General features: G+C 43.6%; 1 protein-coding gene across 1 annotated transcript in view; it reads left to right on the forward strand.

Moving 5' to 3' along the window:
• The window catches only part of PAFAH1B1 (platelet activating factor acetylhydrolase 1b regulatory subunit 1), a 53,835-nt gene extending 35,744 nt beyond the window's left edge, over positions 1 to 18,091 (forward strand). Inside the window, exons 4-11 of the mRNA XM_035138966.2 lie at positions 3,064 to 3,138; positions 4,119 to 4,325; positions 8,350 to 8,518; positions 10,876 to 10,978; positions 11,841 to 12,069; positions 13,735 to 13,836; positions 14,408 to 14,564; positions 15,799 to 18,091. Coding sequence (XP_034994857.1) covers positions 3,064 to 3,138; positions 4,119 to 4,325; positions 8,350 to 8,518; positions 10,876 to 10,978; positions 11,841 to 12,069; positions 13,735 to 13,836; positions 14,408 to 14,564; positions 15,799 to 15,872 — 1,116 coding nt within the window. The 3' untranslated portion in view covers positions 15,873 to 18,091. The remainder of the gene's footprint in view (positions 1 to 3,063; positions 3,139 to 4,118; positions 4,326 to 8,349; positions 8,519 to 10,875; positions 10,979 to 11,840; positions 12,070 to 13,734; positions 13,837 to 14,407; positions 14,565 to 15,798) is intronic.
• Positions 18,092 to 18,758: the final 667 nt, after the last annotated feature.

An 18,758-nucleotide genomic window follows, 5' to 3' on the forward strand; every position in this document is an offset into this window, starting at 1 on the left:
GGTATCTTTACTTGAGGTCTGTACATTGAGAATGCAAGGTAAATGGACCAAGATATTCACTACTACCGGTAGCCACAATGGCCATGTTCCACCTACACTGTCAGACACTGTTGCCTCTGAATGCCAGTTGCTGGGAATCACAGGTGGGCAGAGTGCTGTTGCGCTTAGGTCCTGCTTTCCACAGGCATCTGGTTGGTCACTGAGAATAGGATGTTGGACTAGGTGGGACATTGCCTGAACAAACAAGCTCTTACAATGTTCACATGTCTATAAACCTTTGCACCATGTCACATTGTCCTTGAAACTAAAAAAGCATGAAGCATATCTCATTTCACATTGTAGTTATTAACTTCACATGGCCTGCCTCATTAAAAGAAAAACCATTCCTTAATCCATGTCTATAGGCTTTAACTGTTCTAGAAAGGACTTGGTTGATCACCTTTAATTGGGGAATTCCTTTGGAATAGTTCTAGCTATGCATAACGTATACAACACATTTTGAAATCAACATGTTTTACACGTGCAGCAACAACTAAAGGATCCAGCTATTTACTTAAAACTCAGATTTGGGAGAGGTTAAAATGGGTACTATAAATTTCTTCAGTGGCAACTCTAGCCATATTTCATCACATACCAGCCAAAATATCACATAGACATAGAAACCTTTCCAAAGGACTGTGGAAAATGCAAGAGCGGTCCCATATAGGAATGCTCTTTCTAATAGAAGTTTTTATACCATCTGCAGTTCTTGTTTTCAGATTATTTAGGATTTCTAAACAATTCCATTCCATCTTGGTATAATATTTAGGTGCACTTTTAAGCACATTTTTTGTGAGACAATGTTGTTTTGTATTCACTTGATTCTGCTTCTTGCAAAGCCTTGCCTGGACTGCCATGGCCTTGCTAGTAGTGTGTAATTGGCTACCAGTTTATCCTCACCTCATGTGTACTTTCCTGTCTTCCTCTTCCTTTTATCCTGCTGACCTTATTTGAATAATACAGGTAGAAACAGCAGTGCTGCTTCTGTGTTCCATGCTCCCGACAACAGCAAGCATGCAGTTTATACAACCTAAATGTTAAGTGGTGGAGTTTAGGCTTTCTTTGTAATGGAAGTGTATGTCTACCAGCCTTTAGGCATTTGACCCAACTCTTTTTGAAATAATTGAAACTCCTAATTCAGCTCTTACTTTGCAGGTTTTGAAGGAGGAATAGCTATCTTGGTGTGATCTATAAATACTGTGCTATTTCTTCAGATCATATAATCGACTCTGAACCATTTAAATATATGCTAATCTCCTAAGTACCCTTTAGGCCTACCAATCATGCTGTAAAAGCGTAGAATTTTGTCTGCCTTAACCAAAGTACCCACTTGAGGCCCTACATTTCATTTCCCCAAATCTCATTCAAATAAAGTCCTGGTTGTAATCTCATTGTACGCGTAATTGAAAATGGGGCTTGATGAAAGGAGTGCTGGCATACCCATCAACCTCATTAAAAACTCTTTCCCCCAAAAGGTAAGGAGGAGGACCTGGATATGCTAAGCAGCCTTGTTATTCAGCAGCCATTAGGGAGATGTGTTTCACTTCCTTATGAGAGAGCTGTGTAGTGAAGCTGTGGGAGTATGAATTAGGCAGAACTCTTAATGAACTAAAAGACCCCAAAACCCAAGCACCAGTGAATTGGAATCTTATCCGTGCAACTGCTTCAGGGGCTACATTTGGTTCCAGCACAAATTAGTTTCACAAATAACCCCAAATTCCCCCAAGCACAGAGGGTGGTAATGCCTCCACTGTGGCCTCTTAACCAAGAAGATAATCCAATTACCAGTTCTGACGTTCTGCTATTCTCCTGCCTTTTACAATCTCCAGTATTGCTGGACTCTATGAGACCCCAGAACTTAAACATTGCATATAGCATCTGTTTGCATTTCCTTCGATTTTTGAGATTGACATCTTCCCTTAATTTATAGGGCACACAACTTGTTTAAGTAAAATAATTAACATTATTATTATTTTTACAGTTGTGGGGGAGCTGCTTCACTTTAACCAGTGCCACTCCCTTTGACATTCATTTCTCAGCTGGTCTGTGGTTTCTGGCCATGCCTTTGTCGAACACCCTGACTCCACAGATAATCAGAATGGTGGCAGACCAGAGAGGAGGGTGTGATTTTTTTGGCTTTCATAAACTCTGAGAACTTCCTGTAAGCTAGATGTTATTTCCCTGAAGAAATAATGTAAGGAGGGAAACTTGCTCAGGATGCTTCACCGGATAGTTCAGTGCTTGTGTCTGCTTTGTGCTCTTGGTTGATGTTGGATCATGCATGTCCTGAGGATTGTGCCTCTTAACACAAACCTGTTCGTCAAGGTCATCCACTGAAGAATACAGCAGTGGTTTCTTGGCAGAGTAATTGACAGAATGTGTGTGAACATGGCACCGGCTGCCACAAGACGGACCCAAGCTTAGGGGATCAGACAAATTCATGGAGGAAGATGAGCTTATTAGGCACAATAACAAAACAGAACCTGTACATACGTTTAATGGCACTGTGCCACAGAATACTGATTGTTGGGGGAGCAACAAAACATGGAGGGTTATTGCTTTCATTTCCTGCTTGATCCTTCCCAAAGACATCTGGTTGTCCACTTGTGGGACGATGAAGTTAGACAGTTTTGGAAAATGTGTATTGACCCATCATTCCCATTAAATCACCACACGTGCCAGGGGGGCAGTTCATTGCAGACACATTAAACAATTCACATCGTCCAAAGCGGGGGAAGACCCCCCCAAAAGCACAGAAGCACTTGTGAAAGCAGATGGAAGGAGCTTCTCCCCCCCCCTAAATACCTAGTTCCTTTGGCTTTTAATCTGGATGTGTTTTATCTCTGGCTTCATACATGTTTGCATCCAGTTACATGCAAAGGTTTGTAGGGTTTCTTGATAAGCCCCACAACTCCATGCCTTCAATTTCTAAGACAGTAGAAAATGCTATTCTTATAAAAAACAGTAACTGGCGAAATATTGCCCTACTATTTATGTGTTCACAACAATTGTCTTGATCTTCAGAATGAAGAGTTAGATAAGAAGTATGCTGGACTCTTGGAAAAGAAATGGACATCAGTTATAAGATTACAAAAGAAGGTAAGTGCAAGCCTCAGTTGGTATATTGCTGGCAACACTGCTGCAGTGCTTTTAAAAGAAGTATGCAAAACAAACTATCCGGTTGGAAGTCCATACTATTATAATCGGTTTTATAATTTTTGACCTGACAATATATTGCAAATCATGATTTATGTCTGTGTGTGCTATGCAAAAATCACAATGTGTGAAAAACCGTGAAGTCAGTCAATGCCTCTACATAGCTCCATTCTTATTTCAGATATTGTGATATATCAGTATATCATGATGTTTAGCGGGTGATATATCACGAAGTTGAAAACCAGGTATCACCCAGCCCTACTGTTCCCCTCTGCATAGTTCCATCCTTATTTCAGACATCATGATAAATCAGTATATCATGATATTTAGCTGGTCATATATCATGATGTTGAAAACCACATAACACCCAGACCTAGTCTCCTTATTCCTCTAAATGTGCCCACTGGTCTCAAGGCTACGGGGTATGTAGGAGATAGGATCCATCTGAAGCCTTGGCAGGTTTTTGCTTTAAACAAACAGAAGCAGCATTGTTAAAGGTAATAGTAGCAAGGTTATTTGATGCAAAACGCAGGAAAGAGAAAAATTCTGGCTGATAAGGATGGAATGACAGAGCAGTAGACTTGCACTCATATCCAAGGAAACAAAGTTCAGGTAAAGTAAATATGACGACAAACACATTTTCTCAAAACTAAAATGAGCTAAGGAGAGTTGGATTGATTTCAAGATAACCAGGCAGATATTTTCCTGTGGCTCTCAGGTTTTGTTTGGTTCCTTTTAGCTGTTACAACTTGTACTTGGAGCTAATTTGAGAGCTGTGTGGCACAGTTCCAGGGCTGCTGTAGATTTGGTGATGGCCAATGTGTGTTGGTCCTTCAGGACTTGCAAGGTAGATGTCTTACACTTTTGTTTGTTCTCTCCGCTCCTTTCTCCCTGCCCTCTCTCCAACCTAAACCTCCATTTAGGTTATGGAATTGGAATCCAAACTAAATGAAGCCAAGGAAGAATTTACTTCAGGCGGGCCACTCGGTCAGAAGCGAGACCCTAAAGAATGGATCCCTCGTCCTCCAGAAAAGTATGCGTTGAGCGGACATAGGAGTCCTGTCACAAGAGTAATTTTCCATCCAGTTTTCAGTGTTATGGTTTCTGCTTCAGAGGATGCCACAATAAAGGTAAGACTCTTCAATAAACCCTGTCTGTCTTGCAGCTCTCCAGAAGTGTGCACCTCAAGGGATTGCTGCAGGCTATTGACACAGGAGGTGTGAGCTGATCAGAATTGGGATATGGCTCCCATTGTGCTTATTGGACTGTGTTGGCCCAAGTTATAGTTACACACACACACACACACACACACACACACACACACACACTGTATATACTCGAGTATAAGCCAACCTGAATATAAGCCGGGGCACCTAATTTTACCCCAAAAAGCTGGGAAAACTTGCTGACTCGAGTATAAGCCGAGGGTGGGAAATGCAGCAACTACTGGTAAATTTCAAAAATGAAAATAAATACCATCCTATGCCTTTCCCAGCTGTTGGTGGTGGTGGTGGTGGGGAGAAGCTCGTCACTTCTCCCTCCCCGCCGCCTCGCACAGAGCAGGCAAAGGATGGGGTTTTGGAGAGTTGCAGCGTAGTGCTTCTCCGAACCCCCAGTCCTGTGCCTTTCTCCGGCGCTGCCTACCTCACTCAAATATAAGCCAAGGGCGGCTTTTTCAGCACATTATTGGTGCTGAAAAAGTAGGCTTATACTAGAGTATATATATAGTGTGTGTGTGTGTGTGTGCGCGCACACACACACACACTAGCTGGCCCTGCCATGCGTTGCTGTGGCTCATCCCTGTGATTTCCCCCACCCTGTGCCGATCCATGACATATCCCCCCCCCCCGTGACTGGTCCCACCGTGTCCTGACCTATCCCATCCCCTCCTCCCCACAACCCCCACCCAGGCGAGTCAGTACCTCCATTCAGCCTAGTCTGTAAAGGCTTCAGCCTAGTATGTAAACGGGAGCCAAGGTACTGTTGAGAGGGAAGGTTTTATAGGTGCAGTACCAGTGCAGCCGCCACTAGAGACTGCTGGTTTGTAACCTAGTTCTTTTCCCAGCATGCAGTTTTGGCTGAGTTGTATGTTCTGGAACAGGGTTTTTTGGGGGTCTTACATGGCCCAGGTGTGGCATTTGTTTTTGCAAACTTTCTAAGGTCCTTCGGACATTCGCATGGGACATTGTGTCCAAATTTGAACCCAATCGGTCAAGCGGTTTCGGAGAAAAGTGGAGACCCACCTACATGCCCCTTTTACATTTATATATATATATAAGGTAAAGGTAAAGGGACCCCTGACCATTAGGTCCAGTCGTGACCGACTCTGGGGTTGCGCACTCATCTCGCATTATTGGCCGAGGGAGCCGGCGTATAGCTTCCAGGTCATGTGGCCAGCATGACAAAGCCGCTTCTGGTAAACCAGAGTAGCACATGGAAATGCCGTTTACCTTCCCGCTGTAGCGGTTCCTATTTATCTACTTGCATTTTGACGTGCTTTCGAACTGCTAGGTTGGCAGGAGCTGGGACCAAGTCACAGGGATTCAAACCGCCAACCTTCTGATCAGCAAGCCCTAGGCTCAGTGGTTTAACCACAGCGCCACCTGGCCATCTTTATATATATAGATTTTGCAAAATGGCATTCTGTGTTTGTGGTCACCCATCGAGATGCAGAAGCTTCAGTTAATACGCAGCCTGGTGGTTTGCCTCCTGAAGCTGGTATGGGTTGATGTACCATTCTCAACCAGTCTCCGAAGCCTGCATTTGTTTGCTGCAGGCACACTCCTGGGCACAATATAATGTACAATCTTAAACAGTTTAGGATTATTCAAGTATGCCACTTATTGTACTGTACTACTGTGGCTCTTAGTAAGAACACCAAGAACACATGATGAGTATGTTGACTGTAGTTTCCAGTCTTTGGGACTCATTCAGGTGGAAGCTTGCTGGAGCCTGAATCTCCTTATAGCTTGATTCTCAGTGAGGTGGTCAACCTGTTATCTTGGCTCTGAGGCTCCACTTTGGGCCATAACTCTTGCTCTTCTATACACAACACAGATTCCCTCCACAAAGGGCTAGGCTTCCCCCTGACATGCTAGCTTTCTGTATGCAGGGATAATGGTGGTGATTATTGGATGGAGGAGGATTCAGTCACTGTGAACTGGTAGAACACAGGTTGGCCACCTTGGTGAGTACTGGGCCCGTATTTTGTTGGGGAAAGAATTTTCTCATAGAACAAGGGTCCTCAGACTTTCTACCCAGGGCCCACTTGGGATGGATAAAAAATTCAGGCCCACCAGTCAAAATTGTGGTGCTGGGGGCAGAACCAGTTATAAAAGTGTGGCAGATGGAAGCAGAATTTGGCACAATCAGCTGGCAAATACTAGCGTAACTTTCTTCTGATATTAATGCATCATTGGAAGTAGCTAAATACTTTGCCACAGCATTTTCCTTGTGGCAGGTTGAGTTCTATAGCTCAACTTCCCTCAAGCTAAGTGCAGACATTTGTTCTTGGAGGCATTGTGATTCAGCCTCTCTATTTCAGGCAGTGTTTGCTGATCTAGTGTCTTTAATTGGAGACAGCTTTTCTTCTATATTTTTTGTTCCCACCCCCACATGCCTCTCATAAGTATTTTAGCCCAGCTTCTGTAATGTCTTCCCCCATTCTCCTTTTCCACTCAACTTGTACTTCATTCATACCCCCAGAACTGCTAGTTTCTTTCATCCCTACTTCCATGTCCTTTTTCATTCACCTCTGGTCCTTTCCCCTCAGAGGACTCTCCGCCCATTCCCTGAACTTCTCTGTCTCTTTGCCACTTTTACTCTGCGTATAAGGAGTTGCTGGGGCTGGCATTGGTACAGCCAAACAGCTTTGGCGCAGTTAGTGGGGAGAGGCTGGCAAGCGAGGAGGCACTGGCCAGACTGGTAGTGAGTATATTAATACTTAAGGGCTGTGTCTTATAATATATTGTTTTAATACATCACCTGAAGCAATTGGGTTTTTCATACATGACCCATGAAAAACAAAAACAAACCCCAGCACACCTTTTGCTCTGGAGTCGCAAGAGACTGAGTGAACAGTGGAGGACGGGGTAATCACAAGACAGATCCTTAAATAGCTGGGCCCTAAAGCAGTGGTTCCCAATTAGCTAAGTACTGCAGATCCCCTGTTTTTCAAAAGCCAAGCCCCTACTTTGGAAAATTGTGGTATCTCTATGGTAGTTTTTGTTACATGAATGTCTGCAGAACACCAGTTGGAAATACCGCTTTAAAGACTGACTCGTTCCCTTCATACCCCCTTGGCTGCTAAGGAGGCCTTCTTGGTAGTTCCACATCCTTCAGAAATTAAAGGGGACCATGGCCCAACAGAGGGCATTTTCTTTGGGAGTCCCTAAGTTGTGGAAGTCATTACTGACAAAGATGTGTCTGGCATTTTCATTATATATTTTGTGGCAAATGCTGAAGATACACCTCTAGCTTTTGACACTTGAGAATGTATATTTTTAGGACCCACCTTATTTCTGTAGTTTTAAGTTGCTTTAAACTGTTTTTAATAACTGTTTTAATTGTTGTGACCAACGCTGGGACCTTGGGGTGAAGACAAATGGAATAGTATTTTTAAAAACTTGTGTCCTGCCCTGCATCCAATGGCTCATTTGGGTGACTGGTTCCTCCCATTTTTTTGTCCTGGCTTTATTCTAAGTTGCCAATGTGTGCAAGGCAGATATTCAAGAATTTGAAATAGAGTTTTCTACTGGTATGTCTGAATATTGCTTTTGTCTCATAGAAAGCAGGAGTTTTATGTGTCTGCACAAATAAAGCATGTGCGTCATCCCATAGAAAGGGAGTCTGCTCTTGTTTAAGGCAACAGGAAGAGTAGCAAAATGTGCTGTTTTCTGGCTTATTGATTTATTTTGGAAATGGGTTGGGCGGAGAGAGAAGGAGAGGTGCTTATTATTGTCTAATTAATTTGAAAAGTCAGTATACCCTTCAGAAATGTTATTGGCTCTTCCCTTGCTCCCATTTCTTTCTTCCATTTTGAATTAATGTTGAACAGAGTGCCAGACAGCTGCTTTGAATGCAAATGAGAGCCTGTAAGAAATATATGTATTTTGTGAGGGCAGATGTTCACCAATTTCTTTGTCTGCTTCCTAGGTATGGGATTATGAGACAGGTGATTTTGAACGAACCCTGAAGGGCCACACAGACTCAGTGCAGGATATTTCCTTCGACCACAGCGGCAAGTTATTGGCCTCCTGCTCTGCAGATATGACAATTAAGCTATGGGATTTCCAGGGCTTTGAGTGCATCAGAACCATGCATGGTAAGGAATTGAGGAACCCCACACTTCGATTGTGAATTAAAATCAAACCAGTCCAGACTTGACCCTTTCTTGAAACTGAAATTAGGAAGGGGATGCAGAACTCTTAAACCAAGGTTGGGGGACTCTGCAAGATAGCGATTTGCAAGGGGCTTCTAAGAAATCCCTTTCAGTGTGCTTTGCAGATGCTGCTAATCAGCTGATTTATGATGCCTGCCCCACGCCTGATGGTGTGTAGGGCAGATAGGCATGGCTTTGGCTTTGCAGGTCAAATGGGGGAGGGCTGGAGGTTTCCCACCCTCGCCTTACACATATGATGTGGTAAACTCACGGCTGAACTATACCACTTCAGTCAGCAGCTATGTGGAGGGGAGGACACCACATGATTGAATGCTCTCCTTTCAATAATAATTACTGCACATGTAAAGCTAGTTGTTGGAAAGAATGATTCTAGCTTAGCTGTTTCTCTGACTCTCCAGCAGAGAATTGTTCTGTATGAAAGAAGATAATCAGGGGGGTTGTCACTTGCAATCTGAAATTGGTGTAGTCAAAACAACAGACCCACCATGTTCGCATTTTGAGTTATTAGATAAAAAGATGGTTGTTACCTGGTCAGTATCCTGAGTATATTTTGCAGCCTGTGGTTGAAATGTTAACAGGCTTGTGTTCCCTGTTGCTAGTTTGATGAAGTGGGAGCTGTAAGGCTTTAATATGGGCCCATTTCCTTAGCTTGCTGGGAAATGAGACGAGGCAATCTTGCTCTACTGCAGGCATCCCCACACTGTGGCCTTCCAGTTGTTTTGGTCTACAACTCCCATGATCCCTAGCTAACAGGACCAGTGGTCAGGGATGATGGGAATTGTAGTCCAAAACATCTGGAGGGCCGAAGTTTGGGGATGCCTGCTCTACTGTATAGTATGGTTAGAGCTGGAGTACTCATGGGAAGCATCACATTTGGGTTCATTCTGTTGCCAGCTCTATAAGAATCTTGGATATTTCCCAAGGAGGGAATACTATTTGCTCCATAGTTGAAACCTGCCTGCCTTCTGTGTGTTCAGACCATAGCCTGCTTGTTTGAAGCATTGTTAACTGCTCGAAACAATGGGAAGGACTCAACATTTGAAATGTGGAAAATATGACTTGAAAGGGATTGGGTGAATTAGGCTAGGCTAGAGTTTTGCAAATGTGAATTCTGCTTCATGCGCAATTCCCCGCCCCCCTCCGCTCTGTTCAGCTTTCTGGAGGCAGCTGCCTGCCTGCCTTACCAGGGGAAAATAGCAGAAGCAGAGGTTCTGGCCATTTCTTGTCGCTGCCTAGGAGTGTCCTTAAAGAGCCTGGATAAGCAGAATGTGCCTCTATAACTGCATTTACGGCCTGAGGAAAGGAGTACTGGACCCAGCATGGGAGGAGATGGTTGCTGTTTCCCATAGAAGCATTGGGGAGAGAAGCTTCTTACATCACACTGAGCTTTGGAGCAATACAAATCAAGCCTTTCTGTGAAAGAAAGACTTGGGCTGCTTCTGTTTGCCCCCAAAGCCAACAGGATAACTAGATTTCCCCGCATCCCTTGCCCCTTGTCTGCTTTGCACGCTTGGAAAACTTTGGGGAGGGGTTTCTTCATGCAGTGACGGAGCAAGGAAATCCTCTAAAGAAGAGTGTTGCTGCTTCCAGCTGCTTCTAAGACTTTTGTAGTACAAAGATGAGAGCTGTGTGATACCCTCCCCAGGTCTTCTGGCATGCATGCAAGATTTGGGCAACGGGGCAACGGTGTTTTCACATTTGCACCATTTTGCCTGTCCTTTTCAAACTTTTGTTACCAGCTCAATGATATATTTTTGAGATGTGGCAACCAGAGTGTTCTCGGTATTTCAGATATGACCATCTGATGCCTGCTTGTCTGGAACACATGGTACTTCACACTCCCTCTTCACTGCTGCAGCACCCCTTTCTCTTTTGCTGGCAAAAGTGCTGAACATCTAATGCACCTGCCTTGTCTGACTTTGAAACTGGGAAATGCATCCATGATAGTTTCATGTTGCTCATTACAGCCTGCCAGTGGTGTGTGTGTGTTGGGGTTGGGTTAAGCGCCCTGGTTTCTTGCTCAAGTTTATTTAAGAAGAACTTAGATTCACGAGATTCTTTTTTGGAAACCATGCAGTGCACTTCTTCTAATAACCAGACAACCACTGTAGACATCCTGTATATCTCTCAGTTGGGTCCCTGGTTTGCATATTGAGGGTTACCATACAGGATTATTGTTGCTTGTGTGAATCGAGTACTCTTCACACACATTGTGAGCTAACACAGTCACAGCAGAAGCCTGATGTAAGCGTGTTTGTTGTGTTGTTTTCTTCTTCTAGGTCATGATCATAATGTTTCTTCAGTAGCCATCATGCCCAATGGGGATCATATAGTCTCTGCCTCGAGGGATAAAACCATCAAAATGTGGGAAGTTCAAACAGGGTAAGATCTTGCAGATGTGTTCATGTGACGGAAGAAACAGTGCCTGGTTGCTTTTTGAAGATTCTCCCTAATGCAGGGGAACCATTATGTGCTCTTGTTGTTGGACTTCAACTCCCATCAGCCCCAGCCAGAATGGCCAACAGTTGGGAATTATGGGAATTGTAGTCCGCAACATCTGGAAGGCTAGTGACTGGTGGTATATGCCATTGGTCTTCAGCAAGTGGGATAGGGCCCACAAATGGATGAACAGCCTGATGTAGGCACTGTTTGGTGCAGTTGCTCTTAAAACATGCAGAAAGGTGGAGAAGACGGCAAGCAAAGGGATATCTTCTGTACAAGCTTAACTGTTATACCTCCTTCCGATCCTGTAGCTTGGTGCTTCTTGGAATCCTATTAGATCTCTGAGAGAAGGAATGACAAACTAGTATGTCACCAGTGTAGAAATGCTAAGAAGGAGAAAGAACTGTATGAGGGAAGAATAAAACTGGCATAATTAATGTTCATTTTTTTAAAAAAAAGTCTCAAGATTGCCTCAATGTTGAGGATTCTCCCAACTTCTCCTTCTGATTTATATTTTGTATTACCTTTTGGAAATGGATTCTTTAAATGATCCAAATAACTTTTGGTTTAACCTTCTTCTGCTCGGCCCCTTGCTCTAGCTGCTGTTTTCTTCCTGTCCATTCGCCCAGACTTCCCCCAGTCTTCTCAACCCAATTTAGACCTTTCATTTATCAAAACATTCTGTTTTCAACTGCTGCCAACACCAGCATTGTCCCTAAACCATCAATACTTCAATTCTTGCTTTATATAGTAGTGTTCTGTCAACAGCGGTCTTCTTTTTGTTTATTTTCCTTGCAAACAGCTACTGCGTGAAGACTTTCACGGGGCATAGAGAATGGGTCCGCATGGTGCGGCCTAACCAGGATGGCACGCTGATTGCCAGTAGTTCTAATGACCAGACGGTGCGTGTTTGGGTGGTAGCAACAAAGGAGTGCAAAGCTGAACTCAGAGAACATGAGCATGTGGTAGAGTGCATCTCTTGGGCTCCAGAGAGCTCTTACTCCACCATATCGGAAGCTACGGGATCTGAGGTATGGAGTCTTATATTGCACTTCCCTCCCCTCCCCTCTCCTCTCCTCCATGTAATTTCAACCTCTTACTCTTCATTGGGGCATGCATGGACATGTGGGATTTGTAGTGGCTGTCTTGTTGCCTCGGATTTCCATCACATGCTGGTGCTGTCTCCCACAGCCATTCCACCCCTTTGATTCAGATAAACATCTGATCTAAAGCTCAAAGTCCTTTTTTTTTAACTCAAAAAGGAAGAGGTGGTGGCTTTGGGCAAATTTGTGTGGTTACATACTGAAAATCCATTTTTTAAAGAACATCTCTCTCCCCCAAGTGCACAAGACTCTTACTCCTTCTTGCTCAGTGCAGTGTTCTGGAGCTCTGTTCTAGAGCGTGTCAGAATCCTACATACTTGGCCTCTTGAAATAGGCTTCATGGAAGTGACTTTTCTTTTCTGAATTGTTTGGGGCACCACAGTGGACACGTGCTATCACTCAACAGTGGCCAAGTTTGAACCTGGTCCCTTTTTTCACCTACTTAAAATAAAAAGGCGTATGTGTGTGATTTAAGGTCATATCTCTCAGCTAACTTCTTAGCTGCTTCACTTTCTCTCCTCTGCCCTCTACTGGCTTGTTGCAGAAATAATTGCCCAAGAAAAGGCATGGAAGATGAAGGGAGTTGTGAAGTCGTTTTAGCCTGAGCCTATCCTGGCTTGGATATTAATGGAGGCATGTAGAAGGGAGAGACATACACTTAAGAATTCCACACTCTTAAGAGAGATTCATGCGTTTTGGCTGAATGTGAACAATAGATTATGGAGTTGTGAGTTTATCTCTTTTGTTCTAAGAGCAAAGGATCGTATGGCAGATGCCCCTGGTTCCCTTCTCTTTTAGACTTCCCAGTTGAATTTTGGGGGAGTGTCTTAAGCAGCTCTAGTGGGTGTCTTGAGTGAAAGGAGAAAGGGGAGTCGCACATATCTGAAAGAAGGAGGTGTGAGCCTCGGTGGAGAATAATGGTGAACAGAATAATTGGCAGTGGGCATGACAATCTGACATAGAAATTTGGCTTCAGTGTAAAACTCAACAGTCCAAAACAGTAGCGTAATAACTTTTTATGGTAATGGGCTAAATAGTCACACCAGTTAGTGACTTTAAGTGACTTTAAATTTTCAAGAACTCTTCTTCAGGCTGGATATTGAAGGGAGGGAGTAAGAGAGGAAAAAAACAGCCAATGGAGGCCAAATTCGGCAGGAGTGCCTAGTGCTTGGAGGACATTTCTCTCCCCTGCCCCACATGTGACTCCAGGCAATGTCATTATTGAGTGGTAGGAAACTTTCTTCTAGTTCTAAGATTTCTTTGAGTGGCTAAACTATGAGCTTAAAAAATGCAGACAGCAGTATTGGTGCATTAGAAAAACAAGCTTCTCTTTAAATATAGATCATTAATTGTAATTGAACATAAACAACATTTTATGTTCAGTGGCAAAGTCTAAAGAATTATGTTCTAAAAGTGTGTGAATGTTGCTGCTGTGTTCATTAACATAGAAGTGCTTGATTGACTTCCGAGTCCTGTTCACCTGGAGCACAACTTTCTTTTTGCTTGCTTAGGTCTCAGGTACTCCAAAGGTGAGTCTGCATTTCTACCACCTGAAATATTCCTTTTTGTAATTTCCTTCTCTTTCCTTTATAGACTAAGAAGAGTGGCAAGCCTGGGCCTTTCCTGCTTTCTGGCTCTAGAGACAAGACCATTAAGATGTGGGACATTAGTACTGGCATGTGCCTTATGACACTTGTAAGTTCCTGTGTGTCCCCCTCCTATCGGACTGCAATCCTGTATACTGTTGCTTCATAAGGGAATAGATGAGACAATATTGCCTGGATGACCTAAAAATAGTCTCTGAGGAATCCAGCCAGACTAGTTAGAATGACTAGAATCTGTACAGATTGAAGGAATAATTCATCACAGGGCCCTGTTCTTATCTGGGGAATTCAAATTCCTATAGTTTCAAGGCGGTTAGTTTGGGGCAAGTAGTGGAATGATCTTACTACTGGATTTCAAATCACGTTGTGAATGTTCAGGTGTGCGCACAATGCAGTGGTACCTCGAGTTACAAACGCCTCAGGTTACAAACTCTGCTAGCCTGGAAGAGTTACCTCGAGTTGAGAACTTTGCCCCAGGATGAGAACTGAAATCGTGTGCCGGCGGCGCAGTGGCACCAAGAGGCCCCATTAGTGGAAGCACGCCTCTAGTTAAGAACAGTTTCAGGTTAAGAACGGACTTCCGGAACGAATTAAGTTCGTAACTAGAGGTACCACTGTACTTTCTTGTGACCTTGTGCCATTTTCTCTTTCTCTCTCAACAGGTGGGCCATGATAACTGGGTACGTGGCGTCCTGTTCCATTCTGGGGGAAAATTTATTTTGAGCTGTGCTGATGACAAGACCTTGCGTGTCTGGGACTACAAGAACAAAAGATGCATGAAGACTCTCAATGCGCACGAACACTTTGTTACCTCGTTGGGTATGTATGTGCACTTATTCCAGCACAGTGCAGCTGAGTGCAGACCTACGTCTTCTCTGTAGGTTGGTCTTTACCTGGAGCCCAACTCGTAAATCAATGGCACCACTCTTCAACTAAGAAGGGATGCGCTGCACTGCATTAAATACTCTCTAGACTGTAGAAGTATACCTGTCCCAGGCTGGCTTAAAAGTCCCCATGCTAAAGAAAATGTCTGGCCTCCCTCTCTTCACAAAAGAAGAAAGGGGAAGGGGGCATGTTGGAAGTTACAGGGAAAGTATATGCTGGTAGTGTTTTGCCAGGCTGGTGAAGACAGTTGGGTTCCATTTGTTTCTGTGCAGCAACCTTTTTTTCTAGCAAAGAAAAAAGTGGAAAAATTAGTTGCTTGTACAGGCATAATGAAAATTGAAGCTGGCTTCAACAGGAGTGAAGCTCCTCTATATCCCTTTGAGGTAGAGGTTCCCTGTTCCCTGTTGCTTTGTTCAGAGCTGGTTGTTCCTCTGCCCCCACCTCTCCAGCTCACAGGACCCATAAAAGCCAAGCTGCTTTACATTTATTGGCAAGCCATTCCTGACTTGCTGTGCTGACTGTACTGCTAATGATGGCTGACGGATGATCTGTGACGTGGGCCTTTCAGCTAGTGGTTTGCTGACGTAACTCAAGGTGCGTTGTATCAGTGGCACCATCATTTTTCTTTAAAAAAAATAATGTTGAGAGGAGGAGGGCAGAGTAAAGGTATGTCTGCACTGCTAGTTTACACTAATAGTATGCATCTTCTGCTGGCATGGCTGTCCCTGTGAGAGGGGGAAATAATGGGGTCTGTAGTTTAGGGTAAGCTGGGTATCTCCTCCTTTCACAGATCTGTGCACAGAGGGCACTGCTCAAGGTTCCTTAGGGAGAAGGAGCAAGTGTGTCTTTGGAACCCTCCATTAATAGAACCCTCACCCAAGAGGACACTCAGGCAGCTTCTCCATTGCCTCAAAATACAGGTTTTGGATGAAAAGCTAAAGGAAAACAATGAAAGCCGGCAAGTCCTAGCAGGTTCCCTTCAGGCATAAACTCTATACAGCGTAGGAAACAATAAAGATTTGCCATGGCCAGTCACAGTATATGTCCTGATTTTTAAAACCTTCTGGCTGATCCAGCATCATGGACGTTTTTCAGCTCTAGTATTGACCTATCCTTTGTGGTGCTGTTAGTAACTTCCTGTCTTCCCCCGCCCCCCTCTCTCTTGCAGATTTCCACAAGACAGCGCCCTTTGTGGTTACCGGCAGCGTAGATCAAACAGTAAAAGTGTGGGAGTGCCGTTGATTGAATTCACACCTGGCCCACCCCCCTCTTTCCCTCCCCCTCTGGATGCACTCGGATACCATGGTTACCCATTGAGCTCTGTTTAAAATAAATATTGTCCTTTCATGTAAATTATTCTGGATGTAGATTGAGCTTATTAAATGTTACACACAAAGTATTCATGCATGGTGAATCCAAATTGTATACTGTAAATTTACATACGTTGTCTAGAAGTACCATAGGTTTAAGGACATGGGCTGGCATTGGTCACATCAGACCTGCGAAGGCAGAAGCTGGTTGGTTGAATTAAGGGCACTTAAACCAGCACCACCACCAGCAGCAGCAAAATCCCGTTCTGTGCTGGATAAACTGAACACCCATTCTCTTCTGTTGGGTGGTGCCTATAACTAGTGACTCTCATACGGATTCTTTTTTTGGGGTGGGGGTGGGGAGGGCTCTTTCAAGAAACACGTATCTCTGTAACAACATCACTTAAGTGTGCTTAAGAAGTCTAAGGATACTAGATAAACAAGGCTGCAACTTAGAACCTTATGTAATTAATGGAAACTAATTAAAACTTCCAGTTTTTTCTCGTCATGATATATTTGCCAAATCAATAGGATATATTTTTATTTTGGCTTCCTATCACGTTTAAAAAAGAAAAGAAAAGGTTGGTATCCTTATACTAACAAGCTGCAATATAGGAAGAGAAACCTTGGTATGATGTGATGTGTATTTTTTTTTTAAAGAAATGGTTGTTGGAGTTCTATTGCATTCTAACACTTGGCGCTTAATGCTTTCCATGCAAAATGTGTCTTAGGGAGTCTGTCGGTCTTGCTTGAACGTAGCTCTTAACTGGACGGTTGGACTTAAATCTCCCAGTTGACTCCTGACAGTTCAGCTTTCTGTTGGCTTTGGTTGTGGTTTATCAGGCTTGTGCGATGTCCACAATATCTGAGGGTGTCATCCTCTCTCCTCCCCTGCTTTCCCTGGTAGTTGGTGAGTGTGCAGCAAACAGGGTAATAGTGGTGTGGTTCCCTCTCCTTTCAAGTTAGCAAAAATGTCTGAAAGCAGGACAGGGAGCCAGAGGATGGTCAGATGTGATGGGACATGAGAGCAGAGTTCGCAGTGCTCAAAAAAAAAGCACTGTAGAAAGAAAGAAGGAAACAGGAGGAGGAGAACCACTTATGCTAGCAGGTACTTTGCAAGCTTCTAGATAACCTCACAACCGCATGTTAAATCCGCCTGCTGACATGCAAAGCCTGCTCTTGTTACAGAGTTTTGAAGCCAGCTTCAGTATGGAAGCTGCCCCCTTAATTTGAAGAGCTCTAAAAGAAAGACCTCCCCATTCATCTTTTTTCCAAGGAGCAAGCATCGTTCAATCAGCTTTTTATTGGTCACGTTCTGTTATAGGCATTTTTAAGTCCAGTCCTTCACGAACCAAGTCTGTTCCAAAAATCCACGTATTAGCCTGGACAAACTGCCGGTCTGACAAATTTTAACACACTTGCTCTGTGGCTTTTAAAAGAACTGGCCCTTTTTTAAAAAAGCAACCAAAAAACCCCCACTTGTTTGGAGGGTTAGATGCATGTCAATAGAAATAAGGCTTAATCACACATTTTGGTTCTCCCGCAAGAAGGATTTTTTGTGTGTTTGGCTTCTTTTTGGGAGCTGGGAAACCAAAAGCAGTGAATGACTTGAAAGGGTGGGGAGTAAGTTAGGGTGCAAGTCCTGACTTCTGGAGAATGCAGCTTTTTAGTGAGCAAGTTTCCCACAAGCCGAATCGTACACATTTTGAAGTCTTACCCTCATTTTAAAACTGTTTTTGACAGGGAATTCATTGCTGTTTTTGCCTTTTTGAGAATTTCTGAATCTGTAGTGGGACAGTCAAAGCAATGCTGGTTAGCAGTTGCAAAATAATTCTTGGCTGAGGTGTAGAAATCCTGGTTCTTTTTATTATTATTTAAGGGTTAAAGGTAAACTCTGCATTTACAGAATCTGTGAAACTAAGGCATCTATTAACACGGGAGCTTGACCACTATTCCCCTGCACTCCTTTGAACATAATAAACGGTTTTAGGATATAAAAAGGAACCATTTTGTAGCCTCTAGTAGTCACGAAACCTCCTTGGCGTTGAGTGACTTTAAACCTGTAAGCTACACGTCCATTTAGCCAGTTTGCAATAATAGGCGAATTACCATGAGTGGTTGTACACTGCACCAGCAGTTACACCCCTGGTTTTAAAACAAAAGAAAATGGAAAAGGGGGAGGAGATGGTGGTGTGGAGGAGTCGTCCCTAGTAGTTGGCTTTTGTGCTTCTCTCCGGCTATCTTAATCCTGTGCCTTTTCTTTTTCTCCTGTGAAGAGTCTCAAGCGCTGAGGTTTACTGGCTTGGATTGAAAGAGGATTTAAAAATTAAAAATAAAAAATTATCAGAAGGTATTCAGGAGTGTATTGCTGTGTGTTCCGTCACACAAAGAGCGGCATGCTGTTTTTAAAACTGAAAGGGCAGTGGTCAAGCACCACGCTTCCAAACAGACCAGTTTCGGTGTCCAGTCTCTTGAAAGAAAGCCACAAATACATACATAGACACGTACGTAAACACACACACACACATTCCAGAACTGCATGGATTATTAAGATGTGCCCAAGAAAATAAATAAATAAATCCTAGATTCATTTTTCTTTTTGAAAGTGCAAAATCCACCCCCCACCCCCCTTTTATGATTTGGACACAATCTGAGAGCTGATGTCTTGGAGCATCCTGCACTTTACCATTTTCATTTAAAAGCCGTCCTGCTTTTGTGTGTGGTGTGACCAATGAAGTGCCCAGAGCACAATTTTTTTTAACCCCCCCCCCCCCGGGAAAATACTAGTTGCTAGCAAGTTGTCAAGAAGCTGTGGAGC

The sequence above is a fragment of the Zootoca vivipara genome, chromosome 15 (genome assembly GCF_963506605.1).
Source record: "Zootoca vivipara chromosome 15, rZooViv1.1, whole genome shotgun sequence".
Classification (NCBI taxonomy): Eukaryota; Metazoa; Chordata; class Lepidosauria; order Squamata; family Lacertidae; genus Zootoca; species Zootoca vivipara.